Source organism: Sus scrofa, chromosome 9 (assembly GCF_054392235.1).
Source record: "Sus scrofa isolate SSC_HxYL_T2T_F1_AM1 chromosome 9, Sscrofa_HxYL_maternal_Yorkshire_Landrace_v2.0, whole genome shotgun sequence".
NCBI classification, from domain to species: domain Eukaryota; kingdom Metazoa; phylum Chordata; class Mammalia; order Artiodactyla; family Suidae; genus Sus; species Sus scrofa.
This window is the reverse complement of record NC_139391.1, coordinates 38318527-38339474: the sequence shown is the minus strand read 5'-3', so window position 1 is coordinate 38339474 and position 20948 is coordinate 38318527. Positions and strand designations below refer to the sequence as shown.

The window sequence follows — 20948 nt, the reverse complement described above, 5'->3', positions numbered from 1 at the left end:
GGTTATGAGGGCAGACTGCTGGGCAGGGCGTGACCTTTGACCCGAGACAGAACAGGGGAGATTGCTCTTGTGCCTCCCCTTCAGCGAAGAAGGCTCAGAAAGGCCCTCTGGTGACTGACACTGTACCCTGTGTAGATGAACAAACAGACCTGCCAGATGGGCCACAAGTTAGGACACCGCCCCCCCCAAAACGCCCCCCCCCCAACTCGAGCTGAGCAAGGGGGCTCTGGCGACAGTCCTCTGCCTTCTGCTAACTGAGCCGAGCTGCTTGATCCTTGAATGCACCTGTATTTTAACGCCAGAACCAGGGCTTGTGGCCGTATTCAAATATTCCGCATGCCCCTTTAAGCACCTAGCATGTCCCACTCCCCCCCAGCTGGGAAATGGCATAAGAAGTCTGTATAGTAAATTGTTGGAGGGTTAGAGGGGGTCTTTCAAAGCCAGTTGCCATCTTCTTTCTTCTTCCCCCACGGCCATGGCCTCAGTCCCCAGGCAAACTCTGGCTGAAGAGGGGAGGGGCAGAGCTGAGGATGCTCACCTTTCTGGGTGACTCAGAACCGGGAAGAGATCATGGGGTGTGTGAAGGCAGGAGCAGGGCAGCCTCCTGCAGGCACTGCCCCGGTGAGGGGTGGGGAATGGGGCCCCTCCCCTGTGCTGTCCCCCGGCTCCGCTCCCGCTGGTGGCCTCCTCCAGGCTCCCTGGCAGCCCTCCCGCCGCTCTCCGCTTCAGAGCTCCACACAGACTGAGGTTGAGCCAGGACTGGAAGGTGCATTGTGCTGCACTCCCTGCTTTATGATTTGCAACATTTTTTTTTTTAACGGCTGCCTTCACAACAGTGCAGTGCGCTTTGTCCTGGTCTTGTTAATTTGGTAACAGAAAAAGCAAACCGATAAATCTCCAGTTTATTGAAGAGCTTTTCCTGTAGTTACAAAATTGTATTTGCCATTTCTCTTAATCTTTTCACATGCATATTGGAAACAATTATTCAAATGGATGATAATTACATCTTTGGAAAATGGAGGGGGAGAGAAGAGCTTTGAAGGCTGTGCCCTGGACTCGAGTATCTGGTGCCGGCAGGGCTTGAGGGCTGAAGGCCATCTGGCCGCTGAGCCTGGCCGCGCAGGCCTCTGGACCAGGGCACTGGCGGGCGGGAAGTGTCCCTCGCCGGCCCAGCTCTCCTGGGGAACCGGGAAGGGAATTTGTTCCACTGCCTAATTAGATTTTTCTGTTTCTAATCTCATGATGAATTTGTACAAATAGAAAGCATGGGAAATGCAAATGGCAGCTGCCTCACATAAAAGGTGCATGTTTGCAGAGGGCATCGTCAAGGCACTGAAAGCTAAATGGGGCCTCTCAAGACACCCCAAAGGGCTCTGTGTATGGGAAACATCAGAAAGGAATACAAGGCCTTTTACTCGCCAGGACTACAAGGGGTGCCAAGGAGAGCAGACAGAGTACAGCCCGAAAATAACCTCCTTCCTCGGCAGAACCCAGCAGCCTCGCTCCCTGGAGTGGCTGTGGGCCTGTGCACTAAGGCGGATCTGCTGGCTTGGGTCCAACAAGCCCTGGGACAGGCAGATCTCTGGGGAGTCCTCCTTCCCCCAAATGACTTTGCATGACTCTGGGTGGACCAGTATGGATGTGTGGGGATCTAGTGAAGAAGAGAAACAGTTCTAGCTCAGGGGTTTCCTGGTCTCGCTGGGCCTCTGGGGAAGTCAGCATGTTTAAGAATATGCAACTAGGAGTTCCTGCCATGGCTCAGCGGTAATGAATCCGACTAGGAACCCTGAGGTTGTGGGTTCTATCCCTGGCCTTGCTCAGGGGGTTAAGGATCCGGCGTTGTCATGAGCTGGGGTGTAGGTTGCAGACGCAGCTTGGATCTGGCATTGCTGTGGCTGTGGCGTAGGCTGGTGTCTACAGCTCCGATTAGACCCCAGTCTGGGAATCTCCACATGCCATAGGTGTGGCCCTAAAAAGCCAAAAAAAAAAAAGGAAAATGTATGGCTGCCTTGTCACTGGCGGTCAGTCCTCAGACTCAAATTTTCATAAAGAGCACATGCTAGGGATACTCATGGGCCCATCCCCATTGCTGTCTTGCAGCAGAGTAAAAAGATAAAAGGACTTTGGAAGCATGGAGAGGAGGTATTTGCCTTTGAGCAAGTGCTTTTTTTTTTTTGTCTTTTGTTGTTGTTGTTGCTATTTCTTGGGCCGCTCCCGCGGCATATGGAGGTTCCCAGGCTAGGGGTTGAGTCGGAGCTGTAGCCACCAGCCACCAGAGCCACAGCAACACGGGATCCGAGCCGCATCTGCAACCTACACCACAGCTCACGGCAACGCCGGATCGTTAACCCACTGAGCAAGGGCAGGGATCGAACCCGCAACCTCATGGTTCCTAGTCGGATTCGTTAACCACTGCGCCACGGCGGGAACTCCTGAGCAAGTGCTTTAAAGTCTTTGTCTTCTCATTTCTAAAATGGAGCTAATGCCGCTTATCCAGGATTTTAGTTTAACATGTCTGTAGTACCAGACCTTCAGATGGGCCTGGTTTCCCCACCCAGCCCCTTCTCTCCAACTCTACGTACAGCAGTTCGTTATAAACCAGGAGGAGATGCTCAGTTAAAAACAATCACCCAGGAACTCCTGTTGTGGCGCGGTGGAAACAAATCTGACTAGGAATCATGAGGTTGTGGGTTCGATCCCTGGCCTTGCTCAGCAGGTTAAGCATCTGGCGTTACCATGAGCTGTGGTGTAGGTCACAGAAGTGGCTTGGATCCTGCGTTGCTGTGGCTGTCGTGTAGGCCAGCAGCTGTAGCTCTGATTTGACCCCAAGCCTGGGAACCTCCATATGCCACAAGTGTGGCTCTAAAAACAACAACAACAAAACCCCCCCCCAAAACTCAATCACCCAATTTCACCAGACATCTTCCCAGAAATGTGATTTTCCATCTGCGACCGTAACAGCGCAGACTGTCCAGACTGGTTTCTTAGTTTCTGAGGCACAAACATTCCCTTCCACTCAGGGTGGGGTGCAGACAAGGGCTGCTCAATGTCGTCTTCCAGAGTTAAACTGGAGCTCATGCAGCCCTCAATCTACTGAGCTTCTGAAAGTTTTTTTTTTTTTTTTTGGTCTTTTTGCCTTTTCTAGGGCTGCTCCCGTGGCATATGGAGGTTCCCAGGCTAGGGGTCCAATCGGAGCTGTAGCTGCCAGCCACAGCCACAGCCACAGCAACTCGGGATCCAAGCTGCATCTGCAACCCACACCACAGCTCAGGGCAACGCAGGATCCTTAACCCACTGAGCAAGGCCAGGGATCGAACCTGCAACCTCATGGTTCCTAGTCGGATTCGTTAACCACCGAGCCACAATGGGAACTCCTGGAAGGTTTGTTTTTTAATCACTGTTATTTTTTAATTCCTCTTATTTTCTTATTACGATAGATAGAAAACCCTTGAGCCAAGATGGGCCCAACGACGAGGGTAGCAGGGAAATGGGGGCCACAATCTCTTTAAGGTTAGAGGGTCCCTCCTGGGACCCCCCTTGCACAGAATATACATGACACTGATTAACCCTACAGAAAGGAAGGTTCGAATAAAAACATCTGAGGAATATATATACATAAAGCACGTTGCATTTGCCTAACCAAGTCTGTCACTACGGATCTACCTGTTCGTAGGGTTTAACTCATTCAGTCTTAATAAGCCTAGGGTTTGGGTCATTATTACATTTGGAACTTGCCCATTTCCCCTAGAAGACACACGCAGTGGGATTAGGCTTCCAGAAGTTGTGCTCTTAACACCTGGGCTGATGGTTGCACGTAGACAGAAATACATTTTTAAAAATGTTACTTTAAAAATCTTTTTTTGGCTGCCCTGTGGCACATGGAGTTCCCAGGCCAGTCATGACCTAAGCTGCAGCTGTAGCTACACCAGAACCTTAACTCCCACTGTGCTGGGCCAGGGATGGAACCTGCATCCCAGTGTTCCCAAGACGCTGCCGATACCCTTGCCCCACAGCGGGAACTCCTACTTTAAAAATCTTAAAAAAGGAGTTCCCTTCGTGGCTCAGTGGGTTAAGGATGCAGCGTTGCCGTGAGCTGTGGTGTAGGTCGCAGACACGGTTGGATCTGGCATTGCTGTGGCTGTGGCATAGGTCGGCGGCTACAGCTCTGATTAGACCCCTAGCCTGGAAATCTCCATATGCCGCAGGAGTGGCCCTAGAAAAGGAAAAAAGACAAAAGAAAAAAAAAAAAAAAAAAAAAAGAAAAATCTTAAAAGAAAAACTTTAAAATACTGAAAAACTGGAAAAAAAAACTTTATAAAAGCCTTTTAAAAAACCCAAATAAATATCCTTAACTTAAAAACAGCATCTGAGGCTGAGGCATAAATGCTAGTAAGTATACACCTTAACTAAGGAGAGGCCCAACTATAGGTATTTATTTTGAATGAATTCACCACTTTACTTGCTTTAAAAAATCTCTGCTTCCTAAACATTGCTTGATTCATCAATGTGTGTGAATCCTTTCTCTTTAGACAAAGGTGCTAGGTGGGGGAGAAATAAACTACAAGCTCTGTCAATACTGCAGCCTAACCTAACAGTCGCCTAGATTCTCAGCTCAGACGCCCCCAGCTGAACATCAGTAATGAAATCTGCTGACAAAGCTGAAATAAGGTACCTAGGTGCATAAGACCCCTGTTAAATAGTTTAAGCGGGAAGAAAGAGAATACCTGACAGTGGCAAAGAGCAACTTCAGAAAAAAATAACAAGAAAAAGCAAAGGTCTAAAAAGCAATGAAGGGGGAAAAAATCTGCTATCTGAAATATACATTCACACAGGATGTAAGTAAAAGCATGAAGATTATGAGATGATTTCAGAATTATGCCAATAGCATAATTCTGTATTTTCAATTCCTAGGAGGACATAAAAGAAGGGAAGTGAACTTATTTTTGAGGGGCGGGGGAGGGTAGAGGCAAAGATCAATACAACAAAGACTAATAAGAGGTAACATGGAAGCCTCAAACAAAGGCAGGAACAGCTTAAGTTAACCACTGATAGAAAATTATTAGAAACATAAGGTAGGACTAGTCTTTGGCATTTAATTCTGGTTGTCATATGAGTTAATCATAGCTGTAACTCACACGCTGATACTGAACGGTCATCCTACCGAGGACGCACCTGTTCCTGGCCACAAGCAGAGACAGGCCGTGGGAAGAGGAAAGGATGCTTTTACTCATGTGGCATCTGTACTGCTGCATGTCAATTTCCTCATGAAACAGAAACAAACCACCATAAGAAAAATGAAATTTTTAATTTTTTTTTCTTCTCAGTGGCAGAATCACATAGCTGTTATGAGACGGATTTCCAGTAGGTCTAAAATACTGCTTTTTAGAGTTGTAAAAATTCCATTACACAAACACACAGAACACTCGGGATAAACAGAATCACATCAGTTGATCAGATGGTTGTTCCAAACATATGCTTTGCCTTATTTTCCTATAAGAAAAGTCTGAAGGATCAAAATGGAACTCCCACTCTCAGCAGACAACTACAGTTTGGCAGAAGAAAACCTAGAAGGAAAGGATGAAGTCCGAAAGCAGCCTCCTGGCAATGCTGTGTCAGGTCTCTGCAGGAGAGTGCATGTTGATGGATATTCTGTACTAGCTGGGACAGTTAGGATTTCCAAAAACCAAAGGAAATCTAAAACATATTTTTATAAAAACACCACTGCTCTTCAATGTCTTTTGCCCAGGAGGAACAATCTGCTTTAAGAAAGGGGTCAAAAACTTTCATGAACAACAATTTGTTATTTATCTGAACTATCTGAACAGGAAGCTAAAAAATCGGGTATGGTACCTGGTTTAAAAAGTGAAACTTCTACACCTTTTATAAAACCAAATTGAAACATGCATTTTTTTTTTTTTTAATGCCAAATTGCCCAGTGGTCAAAACCTTGAAGTATTTTTAAATCTGAAAGACTAAGGACCTTAGGGAAAAAACCACTCCAAACACAGGAAAGTATTATTGTAACAGAAGCAAAAAGCAGGTTAACAGAGGGCGTTAAAAAAAAAAAAATTAAGTAACCATTTAAGACAGTAAACACCCATTAAAAGCTAGGGTTCTATTCCAATCTTAAAAGAAAGGGTGACTACTTGAGTGGGTGGCAATGCTCAAGACTACTTACTGTTACTATGGAAATGATGTTACAATGTTAACACAACTTAGGAGCACAGTGAATGAACATGCTCAGGGTGTACTGGGATGAATTTAAAATCACACATGGTCATGATAATTCACCAAGGACAGTCCCAAACTGTCTTAAAAAATCTATACTGAAGGTTTGGACAGAGAAAGCAGGGGTACATTTTGTTCCTTATAAAGAGAGTCACAAAACAGCAAGTGCACTCACATTACAGCTGTAATTACACGAGTCACAATTTTTAATTTTACAGAATAAAGTTACAGTATGTGAACATACAATATATTGATCTTCTTTAAAATCGTTTTTAAAGAAGGGCACATTTGTCTTTTTTTTTTTTTTTTTTTTTTGCGAAGTCAAAAACCAGCAGAAAAAATGTAACTGATAAACGCAGTCTTTAAAATATTTTATGGCTAATTATGTGCTAATTTTCAAAATACAACAGAATATTTGGTCCATGAGGCCCTTAAGAAACAAAAGGAAGGTAACAGATTCCCATTTATCAATAGAAATAGAAAGTTCCTGAAAAAATTTCAATACTTATTAAAACATCTTTTTACAGAATGCTTTCTTTCTTGAGTGGTTACATACAAGAAATGTCTCTAATAATGGTGTGACCAGGCTAAAAACACAAGCGAATTAAGATGCTTTCATATGACTGTCACAGTCTTCTTTTGAAGGCCATCAATAATAGGTTTTCTTGAATGCCAAATGAAAAATAATTATTATTTCTTACCTTTACATCTATCAGGATTTACTGCGTGATATGTCAGTTTCTTTCCCTCTAGGGCAGGAATCGGCAAACTACGGCCCACAGGCCAAATTGGTCCTGCTGCCCCTTAAAATAAAGTTTCATTGGCACACAGCCACACCCAGTCATTTATGTGTTTTCTGTAGCTGCTTTTACACTCTAAGGGCAGAGGATGAGCGGTTTATAGAGACCCTATGAATCTCAAAAGTTTGTCAGCCCCTGCCCTTGGGGGTGTCACGAATCAATCAATCGAAGCAAATGCATGTTTCTCTACCGTTGTTAGTGCTCTGCTCTCCCTTTGCTAATGCATGTGTGTCGTTCACACATCTTGTACATCATTTTATTTGTCGGCGTACACTCAGGAAGCTCAGCATCCCAGCTGAGTTCCCATGTTTAATATATTTGCAACATAACCCATCTGTCCGGCTGTGACCTGTCTGATTTGAGGTCACTCAGGAAATCTCCAGGAGTTGGATGATAACAGAATGGATGAACCATATCTAACAGAACGGCTGGGAAACTACATCTTATTTTGTCTTTAATAAGGAAGGTGAAGAGCAAGGAGAATGACAAAAACCAAATACCCCTGAGGGTAAATGTCATTGAGTCAGGAGAAAAACAGCTCAAGAGTTTTCAAAACACACACAGACATTTCCAGAGCCCTCCTCCCACCTACCACAAACCAACAACTACAACATAAAGTAGATTTATTTTATAAATATATTACTGTCTATGTACATATAGATACATCCATAAAAGGCATGTTAAATAATTATCTGTATAATCAATACTACTTTCAGTTTTTTTGTGTGTTTTAAAATTACACATTCTTTTAAAATTATCAAAATAATTATTTAAAAATACTAGGAAAAAAAAAAAAAAACCAGTGAAGAGTTGCTTTTCATTCAAGTGGGTCTACATCTTATCATTGGTCATTTCATCTACACTCCAGACTTGGTCGTCCATAACTCAAAGAAACATAGTTCAATTAAGGAAAAGTTAGCCATCAAGCCGAACACTCTCCCATTTTTAATACTTCATAACAAATATGTATGATGTATGTATATATATATATATATAAAACACTCTTTTTCAGTTATATTACATATTCTCATAAATGCATTTTCATAAAAACACAATGTTCAAGTTTCTACCAGTATCAAATACTTTACACTGGTGTGCATTTCTCTCAAATGTTTAGATCAATGACAAACTCTATCAGGACACAGAGATCATTCAATGGAGACTGAAAACTTTATGTATCACATGCAAGAAAGGAGGAAATACTAAGGGCCAGAATTTGGCCAGTTGGGTACTACTCCCTCTGTACTAAGACACAGAGACAACAAATTGGCTCATTACTGTGTAAAGTACAGTAACTGTCAGTTACTCGGGGGCAGAATATTCCAACCTGAGTCCCTCCTTTTCTATCAGTTGATCACGTCTGGCAGTTTCACTACTTACTAACGCACCTCTCTCCTGTTATTTGTTAGCAAATCTGGAAACAGATAGGATGAAGGCGAAAGTTTTGGCGGAAATGAAGGTTTGGGATCAGCTCTGGCTTTAATGGAACAATGGAGCATTTTACTTATTGCTTTATTAAAAACTGCTGTATCTAAAGTCAGCCAAACACCTCATTCTTAAGTCTGAAAGCAAAACTGGTGCTTCAAAAAATAAATAAATAAAAGGGGGGGGGGGCGCACAAATTGCCTCTCGACCTAAGAAGACTGCTATTTCTTAACTCCCAATCAATTGCGCTGCAACATCTCAGTGTGGCTCTTCAGAGCTATTCATTTTAGGACAGGCTGCAGCAAACCCCACTGTTTTCCCACAGTCTAAAATCCAGGAAGTAACAACCAAGAGTTAACTACAGACATGAGGAGGTCAAATTAAAAGGGTGCGGCACACATTTTACCTAAGATCTCACTGAAAGAAATTTAATAAAGTTTGGCAGACTCTGCAAATAATTAAAATGCAAAAACTCCAAAAATGGAAGCAAAACCTATATGTACAATTTAAAAATGATATCCTACTTAAAAAAAAGAAAGAAAGAAAAAAGAGGAAAAAAGCAAGCAAGCAAGCTTAGAATAAGACTGAAATGAAAGGTCCTCCACGTTTGTAACCCTATTTTTTGGCACTGGGTTAGCCTCTGCATTAGACTTGTTACAGAGAGTGACCGACAAAATCAGGAGAAGGGTTTCACAAGTGAGCAGCCCGCTCGGAGGACGCCAGCCGGTCCGTGTGGCAGCGCCCGTGTCCTCTGCGGGCACAGCGAGGGCCACCTCACCTCGCAGACGGCAGCAGCAACTGTGAACCCCACCTTCCTGAATTAGGTTTGCTGAACACGGTTCAGATTATTGGATATGTCAATATGCACAATGCCTTTTAGAAGCATTTACTGTAACCCAAATCCTACTTCAGGTGACACACAGTGTCACATGAGTAGTGAAAATGTTGTCCTCGTCAAAGATGCTTGGACTTTATTTTCAGGCAGCATTTTACCTTTATTTTAAGTTCACGCTAGATAACGTTTTAGGAGAAAGAAAATGCCAATAAATTCCTTTAATATATTTTAATATAGAAAACTAAGACAGACACTTTTATTTACCTAAGTGGTTAACTTTTATTTTCTACCCTATTCTAGACCTCAATTGTACTTTAAAAATTTGTATTTAAATAAGGGATAAAATGTTGCCCAAAAGTCTAACCATAGTTACACGTTGGTGTTTTTAACTAGATCTACAAATCAAAATAGTTCTTATAGTTAAAAAGATACAATTTGTATCAACAGTAATAGGTACTTTCTGGCTTTTCAGGGCTTTACTTCAAACTGTAGCAAGGAGAATAACCAGGATAACCAGGGCATCTAGGCAGACGACAGAAACACATCGCAATGAGTCTGTTACACAAAGTAAAACTCAAAAACTGGAGGCAATGGTGAAGTTGTGTCCGTCACACCTCTGCCTGCCGCTGATTGCATCTCACCTATCTTCTAATGACAGAAAGGAACCCACATCCAGCAAAACCCATGACTTTGAAACCAGAAAAATCCCTTACTAATACTAGCACAGACTCGAGTCTGTATCTAAAACTACACTATTAGTGGCAAGAATCTGGCCTTAATAATATAACAGGCCTTCCAAAAAACTACCGTCAGGAAAATGGAAAATATACAGTATCTTACAAAAATCTTAAGTTACCATTTACAAGTCCTCCATCACCATTTCTATAGTGCAGTATCAATAAAGGTTGCATATCCTCAACACATAAAACCACCTCAGGCCAGCCTTGATAAACAGCAGGAAAGCTAAAGAGTATATTAAATATAAAAGTTGCATTGCGAATAATTAGATTCATTAAAAACAGACAAGTACTGTGAAAGGGTTATTTTATCCAGTATTGTTGTGCCCCCAAACAAAAAGACAAACACATTAAAAATACAGGTTAATGGAAGTCTAGGAATTCAATTCCATTTCTACTGTCTAGAAGCACATCATATAGCTGGATAACAGAGCTCTAAACTGTAACAGTTACGGCTTTTGCCTTTTTTTTAATAAAAAAAAATGGAAACTTTTTTTTCCATTGATTGCATCTGCTTTCCTTTAAATCAACCATATTAAATTAACTAATTACTTAACACAAAAATCCAAACAAAAAGAAAATGAAAAGTGCCATATTGTAAATTATTCTAATATATACCGTTACCCATTTCAACATAAACTGGTAACTTACATTTTGTTTAAAATATAAAGTCAGTGCTGTAGTATATCTTTGTTTCTATAAATAATGATTATAGCACAAAGAAGCCCACTTTCCCCAAATAAAAATAACTTAAAAAGCTGTAAAAGATTCCAATTAAGCTTGGCTTGAAAAAATAGTTTGCTAGGTTTAGTCAAATGTTCAACATTCTGAAAGTATTGTAATTGCTTGCAATCGATAGACAAACACCAAGTTAATAAAACATGAAACAAGGATAAAAAGTGCTGCATATAAACCCCTGGTGCACCAAAGATTAATATCAAAGATCACAGATACATCTAATAAATCAAACTGGAAAAATTTCCAGCCAAGGATAGAGCTTTAAAAAGGAAATGTTAAAAAAAAAGTTTGAATGTAAAGTAATCCCGTGATATTTCCACTATGTGGGGCTATACATACAGATTCCATGATACAGTATTTCACATAAATGGATACTATATAACCTCCTTGCTGAGAAGGAGATCACATGTGCTATTGTAGCAAACCTCCCTCAGCATTTGAGCTGAACAAAAAACTACTAAACACCACAAAGATGCATCATCTTTCAATAACCCAGCTGTGATTTCTCCACCAGAATGGCTGCAGCCAGCTGCTGGGCATCTGTCATGTGAGGGTTCCTTTTCATCACAATTCTCACAAGGTCGGGCGGGAAGATGTTGCACAGGTTGATGTAAATCTTTTCGCGGCTGTCCTGGTACCTCGGGGGGTCCTGCGGCGCTGCTCCGCAGTACGGGATTCGCCAGGTGGGCTCCGGCTGTTCCGGGAGGCTCTGGAAGGTGAACTGCTCGTAGCAGGGCTGCGTGGAGTTATCAGGCAAGGAGTAGGTCTGCCGGTAGCCATAGGCGTCTATCCCGTAGCTCTGCCTGTCCCAGCTCCCCAGCCCTTCCTGGCGGGAGTAAGGCTTTCTTCGCCTGGAAGGAGAACTGTCGTACAGCCGAGAGTCAGAGATGCTGTCGATTCTCGTGGCCACTAAGGACCGCCCCAGGTGTGGTGCCTTGGAGTGCGCTGAACTCGGAGGAGAGGGGTAGTCGCCGGGACAGCTGGACCGGGCCCCCACGGCGGGGTGCTGCAGGTGCACGGCCAGGTGGGGGAGAGGTGGCTTGTGATGGTACTTTGGTTCTTCGTGACTATAACTCTGCACTCTGGCTAAGGGGTCGTGGAAGTTCTGCAGGAAGGGTTGGGAATTAAGGCGGCTGTGGGGATGCATGTGCTGACACTTGAGATTCTCTTCCAGCTGCGGGTCGGGGGAGCTGACGTAGGAGCGGTCGTTGTACCCCACGTACGAGTCACTGCTCCCACAGCTCATGCTGCCTTCGCTGCTGCAGTCAGAGGCGACAGAGCTTATCCTGTAATCTGTGTCTAAGGAGAAACGCCTTTCAGGACTCCTCGGGCCTGAGATGCTCAGATTTGAATACGCATTCAACATGGAGTAATACCCGACGTCGACAGGTGAGTCGCATTTTGGATACTGCTCATAAGGCATTGGCGTTCCATGGTTTTTGGTTGCCATCATCATTGGAGGGTACTGTCCCTGTGGTCTTTGATCCTGAGGTGGGAAATGAACTCCAGATGGAAGGCCATTGCTTAAAGATGGCGTGCTTTGGGGTTTTGCGGTAGAAGTAGCCGGTATACTAACTAAGGACGGTACAGACCTGGTTTCTAGTTTGTTTTTGGTGGGAAGCTTTTCCTCGAGGTCTTGGTAGACCTGAGTCCTTATGCTTGGATCCGATTGCCTCTTTGGAGCACCTCGCTTGACGTCGGAAGTGCTGTCGGCCTTTGTGCTGCAGGGGACACTGTTGCTTTTCACCAGCCCTCCTTCGTTTGCAGTTTTGGCTGCTGTGTTTCTAGACATGGCTCGAAGTTCATCGGCCACCGACCGCTGAGGCTGACTGCCTCTCTCGGGGTGGTAATATTTGCACTTGTGTCCATAGGTACACTTCTTTCCTGTGAGGAGGGAAATCAATTAGACAAAGGAGCATACCACCACAGCCGGACCTCTCAGGGCGGTGCTCCTCTTTCAACTTGGGCAACAAACAAAGGCAGAAACAGGAGCTGTGCGCAGTGCTGCTCTGCTCCTTGCTTCTGAGAACTGCCACCTTTCAGTCTGCCCACGTGACTACTCTCTCAAGAGCAATAAGAACGTCGGCTGAATGAGTAACAATCACCTGCAGAGTTTCGGTTAATAGCAAATGTCCTCACCTCCTACCTGCCTCTTCTCTTCCACTATGACTCTGCAATCAGGTCGGACGTTCTGTTTTGAAGAGCAAAATGTACTGGCCTGATGGGATAAAATCATGCTATTGTGATGTGTATCTAGATCTAAGAACTCCAAATTTTTATCTACCTGAAAACTAACTTCATGGAGAAGTAACTGAGTTTTTGGAACCATGTTTTAATTCAGGGAAATGCACATGCATTCAACCCACCTAGGTAAAACTATTTTTTTCATGGCTAAGATATTTTCTCAAATATTATTACATTCAGAAGAACCACATACTCCGCCATCCAAATTTTTTTTAATGGCTGCACCTGTGGCTTATGGAAGTTCTTGGACCAGGGTTTAAATCCGAGCTGCAGCTGAGGCAATGCCAGATCCTTTAGCCCACCGCAGGGAGTTCCTATTGTGGATCAGAGGGTTATGAACCCGACTGGTATCCATGAGGTCGTTGATTCGAACCCTGGCCTTACTCAGTGGGTTAATGATCCAGCGGTATTGCCGTGAGTTGTGGTACAGACTGGAGATGCAGCTTGGACCCTGAGTTGCTGTGGCTGTGGTGTAGGCCAGCAGCTGAGGGTTTGATTCGACCCCTAGCCTGAGAACTTCCATATGCTGCAGGTACGGCTCTAAAAATAAAATAAAATAAAATAAAATAAATAAAAATAACCTACTGTGCTGGGCTGGGGATCAAACCCATGTCTCCACAGTGACCCGAGCACTGCAGTTGGATTCTTAATCCACTGTGTCACAACAGGAATTCCCAATTTTTTTTGATGCTACTTTATTGATTTTTATTTTTTCATTGTTGAGAATTTTGTTTTAATGGTTGTAAGGATTTAAAAAATTTATTAGAGTATAGCTGACTTATAATGTTGTAATAGTTTCAGTTGTACAGCAAAATGATTCAGCGTACATATACTTATATACATTCTTCTTTCCATATAGGTTATTACAGAATATGGACTAGATTTCCCTGTGCTATCCATCAAAAATTTTAAATGTCTTTTTTTTTTTTTTGTCTTTTTGGCTTTTAGGGGTCTAATCAGAGCTGTAGCCACTGGCCTATGCCAGAGCCACAGCAAAGCGGGATCCAAGACGCATCTGCGACCTACACCACAGCTCACAGCAATGCTGGATCCTTAACCCACTGAGCAAGGCCAGGGATTGAACCTGCAACCTCATGGTTCCTAGTTGGATTTGTTAACCACTGAGCCCGACGGAAACTCCATTAAATGTTTATTTTTAATAATCAAATTTAACAACATATTGTGTTCTAAAGGCATACATTAAATACTCATAAAAGAAAGTTACCATATGGACAAGGCTGCTTTTTGTGTTCGGGAACAATAGGTTTCTTCCTCAGAAAGTTATCCAGGCTTGGGCCGTGTCTGCCAAGAGGGTCATCAGGAGGCATGAACCTGTCATGGACATAACACAAAATTATACCTAAGTAGGAGGTTGACAGTTTAATTCTAAAAACAAAGTGTAAGATTATTCACCCTAAGCTATTTTTGGGGGATTTTTTTTTTTTTTTTTGTCTTTTAGGCCCTCACCTGAGGCGTATGGAGGTTCCCAGGCTAGGGGGTCTAATCTGAGCTACAGCTGCCAGCCTACGCCAGAGCCACAGCAACGCCAGATCCGAGCCTCATCTGTGACCTACACCACAGCTCACGGCAATGCCAGATCCTTAACTCACTGAGCGAGGCCAGGGATCAAATCCACATCCTCATGGATCCTAGTCAGGTTCATTAACCACTGATCCAGGAAAGGAACTCCCTGCAAGTTTCTTAATAGCTTTCATAATCACAATTCTGAATTGGTGGATAATATTCCACCAGGAGATGTATCATGATTTAATTGATTTCTCTAATATTGTACCTTTAGTTGCCTTTGAATTCTTGCAATTATAAATATTCATAAATAAAATATATTTGGTCTTTTTTTTTCCTTGATACATATTCCAGGAAGTGAGATTATTGGCTTGGGTTGAATGGGAGCTGCAGTTGTAGGCCCACACTACAGCCACAGCAATGCTGGATTCGAGCCATGTCTGTGACCTACACCACTGTCATGGCAACACCAGATCCTTTAACCCACTGAGCAAGGCCAGGGATCAAACCCGCATTCTCATGAATACTAGTTGGGTTCTTAACCTGCTGAGCCACCATGGGAACTCCCGTAATTATTCTTTATAGCCTGAAATCTGCAAATTTCACTTTTAAAAACTTTTGGTCATGCAGTTCTGAATGAGTTGCTAAATAGAGGGTATTTTTAAGACCTCTGCTAAACCATGCCAAACTTTATCAGTTTCACTATACAGCATAAGAAAAAAACATGTTTTTTAATTTTGTGAATTAAATGGGTGAAAAAAATATACTCTGTAGATTTCGTCTACATTTTTGATTATCCACAGGTGAGCTTTTCCCACATATCTGTAAATCCAACTGACCCCTGGACAACACAGGTTTGAACTGTGCAGGTGCACAGATTCTTGGATACTTATTTCTCAGGAGACATTCTTGTTCATGTCACTTGTCCACTTATCAACTTCATCATGACTAGTCTCACATTGCTAGAATACTTTTTACAAATTACATATTTAAAAAGTCATCTATATAAGTATGCACTCATGCTCTAAGTGGCGGTCAGTATGGTGTCTGCCTCCTCAGAACCAGAACGTGGCCAGTCTCCTGCTGTCAGTGACTCCAGGTTATTTCAACAGTGCAGGCTCTGCTAGTGACTCAACACAGGGCCTCCTGCGGAGGACGCTGCAGTTTTCTGCCTCCCCCTGACGATCGGTGGGAGGAAAGCCGGTCAGGTCAGTGGCAAAGAGAGAAGGCTTCTGTAGCAACTGCCAGGGACAGTTACAGGGTCAGGGAAGCCGCATTACTAAGTGAGTGGTTTTACTTACTTGTCATTGACAAACGAATACATTAGTAATCGTTCATCTATGAACTTCTTCCATTCTGGTTTCTCATTGGCCAAATCCCTGTAGTTGTCATTGGATACGATTATGCCGTCCGACTCAAAGGCCAGCTTCACGATGAACCTGTCGTCATAGCACACCACTCGCCGCCCCTGCACTCGCCTCGACGGCGTAAACACCAGGATTTTCTCCTTCTCTAATTTACGGAGAATTTCTTGATCTGCAAGGATGATCAGGGTAGGATTTCAGTAATAAACATACACAAAGCACATCTAGCAACTTTCTCAGGAAGTGAGTGTTTTGAGTATGAACTGGATACACGTAACCATTTAATTAGGGATCATGATTTACAGTTTGCAAATGGAGCACATTTGTAACTCCCAGTAATAGTTTGCCTTCAAGATTTTCAATAGAAAAGGCTTAAAAAGTTTGAAATTTTAAAAAGCTTTAAAAATTTGAAGAGCATAAAACTTAAACACGATTGAGCAAATTCCGACTTTCATTACATAAAGTTTTTGCCTGACAGCTAGAGCTGCCAGCACTACACGTGAACCAGCTTCTCTCACGTTCCCAGCATAACCCCGTTCTAACGAAGCAGCTGTGCTGGGATCAGGTGTGAGCAAGAGTCTTTCCTCCAAATGTGTTTGTTTATTTTGCAGCTCCCTAACTAGTGGATGTGATGGGTGGGAGAGTGTGAACAGTAGAAGACGTCGAGGCAGCAAAGGGAAGAGTCTCAAAATGCAGACGTTTCAAAGAGAAAGGCGGCAGTGATGTCAGCTGTTGTTCTGGGCACAGCCACTCTAGGCTGTGTCCTTTCCTGTGGAACAGGTGCTGATAAAGGCCAGTCCTGTGGGGCTGAACTAAGTAAGAAATTAGAAGTGAGGAACACAGCCAGTGATTAAACACAGAATGCCCGTTTTCTCCTTGGATGGCACACTCTTTCAGCATCAAGTCTATTGACTTGCTTGGTGGGTTTTGTTTTTTTTTGTTTTTTTTTTTTGTTTTTTAAAGGTGCCAGAGTTCTTATTTTGAATAATGATAAAATGCTCTTCTCACCATGCCTTCTTCTTCCTCCTCTACTCCCTGACTTTTCAACACTGCAAATTCTGGCACAGAATGCTGGGTGTAAGCTGACAGATGTCATGTTTTTTTTTTTTTTTTTTTTAAAGGCTCACTTCTTCTCAATGCTTATTAACTGGTGTTACTAATTTTTAAAAAATGTCTCTTTTCAGCAGATAATTACTACATGCCTCCTCTACGGTAGGTACAGTGCTAAGTATCAGTGTCCCCCAAGAATGCTCTCTCCTCAGATACTGGACTGGACCAGCAGGTAAACCAGGTGAGCAGAGGCTGTAACTGTCACAACAGGAGTATGAGCAGGGCACGAGGAAGGGGGAGTGGAAAGTGTTATGGGTCAGCTTTGGCAGACAGATTTCACGATGTTCCCGACAAATAGATTCATTAAGACAGGAACTTTGGTTGAGAAAAGGAGCAGAGTATGGAAAACACACTTATGGTTAACAAAGGGGGAAGGGGGGTAGAGATAAACCAGGAGTTTGGGAACTGCGTATAAAACAGATAAACAATAAAGACCTGCTGTACAGAACAGGAAACTAGACTCGATATTCTGTAATCACCTATATGGGAAAAGAAATCTGAAAAAGAATAGACACATATGTGTATGTGTAACTGAATTGCTTTGCTGTACACCTGGTTGTAAATCAACTATACTTCAATACAAAGTGTATATAAAAAAAGGAGTGGAAGAAACATGAGTGCTCCAATCAGCAACTCATAGAGGAATCCCAGGTTCTGCCATTTCTCTGCCTGCCAATCAAAGTCTTATTGAGGCTCTTTCTCCATGTCTTCAAATGCAATTTGGCAGCTGTGAGGGGTCGTGAGTGATCATGTGTGCACGGTGCCTGGCAAGCTCTCAATAAACACTGTCCTTCAACTTGATTTTGTTTACTAGATGCATGTAATTGTTGATTTCTTTTGAAAATCAAAGAAAACCAATATAAAATCAAAAGCCTAGTCATGAGATGGTTACTGTGCGTGTCCCCTGACAAACACTTTGAAGGCAGGCTCCACATTTATGTGTCCCTCTCCCACGCAGCACAGGAAGCACCTTAGCACAGTAGTAGATACTCAATAAATGTCTGTGAAAGGAATGCACATGCTACTTAAAGATGTGTATTAGGAGGCCTTCGTTTATTCACTGCCCAAGATCCTCCGTAGCCCTTTATTTGTGGGAGTGTTTAGTTGCAGGGGACATGCCTGGGTCCTGGAAGTGACCAAGGGTGACGGGGTGGCCTACCAGCTGTCACCCTCTTGCTTAATTTGCATTCTTTAACAGCTAAGGAGGTTAAAAGGACATTAATTGGGAAATAATTAGTGATGGTTAATTATGATAAATAGTTCTAACTTAAATAAATCTGGGTTCAGTCAAGCTGATAAGTTAACTGAACCTCTAGTTCCCAGCATGGTACCTGATCATAGCCTTGTGCTTGCTTGTTAAATATTTGTTCAATCAATAGAGAGCTGGCTAAAGCACGAATCTGAATCTATACCTGAGAACTTGAAAATATTTCTTATCAGGTTTCTTTTTTGGTATTGTGAAAAAACACTGGACTATTCAATTTACCAGGTATTATTTGATCGAGGCTTTTAGTCAAGAGAATGATTAACTGGGGGAGGAAGAACTTCTGAAAATAGCTGTGTATATTTTAAAAAGTAGCCTGCATACCGATGTGTTCCAGGCCCCGGCGTGCCGGTATTGTAAAAACTACACTCGGCCACACCTTGCACTGAGTGTTACCATTTCCCTTCTTGATCTCATATTCCTTTCATATTCAAAAAGCTTTCCCATCATTTACATGTTTCAATTTTTTTTCCTTTTTCAGTTTTTCTCCTCCCTAATCATTAATATATTAAGTTCCCTGTAAAAATTGGGAAAGTAAGAAAAAGTACTAAGAAGTAGGGAGAGGAGTTTCCTGGTGGTTCAGTGGATTAAGGACCTGGCATTGTATGCTGTGGTGTGGGTTTCCTCCCTAACCTGAGAACTTCTAGGTGTAGCCACACACATACACCCAAAAAGTAGGGAGAAAATAAGACTTCATAAAGCCAGAGCCAGAGGCAATTACTGTTCATATTTTGGCATATTTCCTTCAAATAATGTTCTGTGTTTTTTTCTTCTGTTGTTGATATGTGTATGTATGTGCGTGCACGTGAGTGCAAACACACGATAATAAAACCTGCCGTTTATGTAAAAGCACACTTCCTGAGATGATTAAAATTCTGCCTAAATGTTCTAGTACTACATATTCTATTATATAGGTATATATTAATTTATTGAGCCATTCTTCTAATGAAAGTATAGTTTGTTTCCACTTTTGTTCTTTTAGCGCTGCACCTGCGGCATATGGAAGTTCCTGGCTAGGCGTCGAATCGGAGTTACAGCCACCGGCATACGCCAGATTCTGGCCCCATCTGCTACCTACACCACAGCTCACAGCAAGGCCGGATCCTTAACCCACTGAGCAAGGCCAGGGATCAAACCCGCATCCTCATGGATACTAGTCGGGTTTGTTACCGCTGAGCCACCACAGGAACTCCAACTTCTTTTTCTATAAGTAATACTGCCCTCAGTGTCTTTGTGCTCAAAAATATTTGTTTCTATTTACCTTCTGGGGAATTATTCCTAGAAGGGGAGCTAGTAGATCCAAATATTAACATTTTAAGACCAAATTATTTTCCAAAATGTCGCAATAGTTTGTTTCCAAAGCAGTGTGGAATTAACTCCCTCCAGGCACTGAGGTTTATCAGTTTTTTAATCTCTGCTAACTTTGATGGGTAACAATGAACAGTTGTTTAAACCTGCGTTTCTTTACTCACGAGCTTGAAGGTTTTTTCCCTCTTAATTGCACTTGCATTCTTCTGTGAGCTGTCTATTCTCACCATGTTATCATGTGTATAGTATTTTATCAGTGCATAGGAGTTCTTTATATATTAAGGATGGGTATTCTTTATTTGTTGTACTTTTTCTTAGGCAAATAAAAAAACGTTCTTATTTTAAAGAACATCTCCCAAAATATGGAAGTTTGATACAATTAAATCTATCTTTCTCCTTGTAATTTCTTCTAAAAAATTTAAATTTAGAAAGGTCTTCCCCAGCCTTCAAAGATTATTTATAATCTCTAATGGAAATTTCTAACATTTAATTATTCAGCCATCTGCAATTTATTGTTATATGGTATAAGATAAGGATCTAAATATGTATATTTTTTCCAAAGAGTTACCCAGTCAATGTCTTGGTATTCTGATTGAATTATGCCCACCTTTCTCACTTTACAGTTTATATAGACTAGGGTCTGACTCTACCTCCACCATAACTTGTTTATGGATCCTTAGGCTAATTTAATAATAATTTAATACTTATAGATAAAAATAAAATCTTAAAATAGTCTTCCTTTTGGGTACATGGTGGGTGGTCTCTCCATTTGTTTTTGATTTGACAGGTGTAGTTTTCTTCACACAGGCTCCTCAGTTTTGTTAATGTTGGACAGAGAAGCAGTGGAAAGGGGTGGATGTTGGTTGAGAATCACTTGAACAAAACATCGAACAACAAAAATTCACATTTCTAGGGGACATCTCTGCCTGAAACTCAGGCATTTGAAAATTACAAGATAAAGCAAAATACAGATACTTTATTGGGATCAGTATTTTGACATTGGACGGCATGCCCCCAGGGTCTCACGGCTCTTTTTTGATGTGCAACCACTAGAATGTGACTGTCACCTAATTTCATACTGCAGATGAGAAAGCGGGTCATGGGTTGCCCAAGTGCGACGGCCAGTACCTGGCACAGCCGGGACATAAACCTGGGACTCTTGTCTCCCAGCAGGTCTCTAAAGGTCAGAATTTTATGAAATTTGAAGTAAAAACTTTCCAGGTGAAACCAACCAAACAAACAAACCCAAACCCAAAAAACAACTGGCTTGTGTGGCAAGAATTACTGTTAGGTAACATAACCAGAGAGTTTTTAAACTTGAAAATAACTTTACCGTCCCTCCCATGAGAATGTGACAGTCACACAGACTGA

General features: G+C 42.3%; 1 protein-coding gene and 1 long non-coding RNA gene across 7 annotated transcripts in view; one reads left to right on the top strand and one right to left on the bottom strand.

Moving 5' to 3' along the window:
- Window positions 1-20948, bottom strand: part of ZC3H12C (zinc finger CCCH-type containing 12C) — an 88350-nt gene that overhangs the window by 7419 nt on the left and 59983 nt on the right. For 5 of the 6 annotated variants that reach the window (XM_021102346.2, XM_005667309.4, XM_005667310.4 and 2 more), the window contains exons 4-6: window positions 15833-16067; window positions 14233-14339; window positions 5287-12647 (exon numbers count right to left, since the gene is read on the bottom strand). In XM_021102346.2, the coding sequence (XP_020958005.1) occupies window positions 11248-12647; window positions 14233-14339; window positions 15833-16067 (1742 nt within the window). In that variant the 3' untranslated portion in view covers window positions 5287-11247. Of the gene's footprint in view, window positions 1-5286; window positions 12648-14232; window positions 14340-15832; window positions 16068-20948 lie in introns of those variants that run through there. The other variant, XM_084975962.1, reaches the window with a different exon arrangement.
- LOC146399847 (uncharacterized) lies at window positions 12049-14847 on the top strand. The gene is made up of 2 exons (XR_014815205.1): window positions 12049-12152; window positions 13956-14847. It is a non-coding gene; the product is annotated as an uncharacterized LOC146399847 (long non-coding RNA).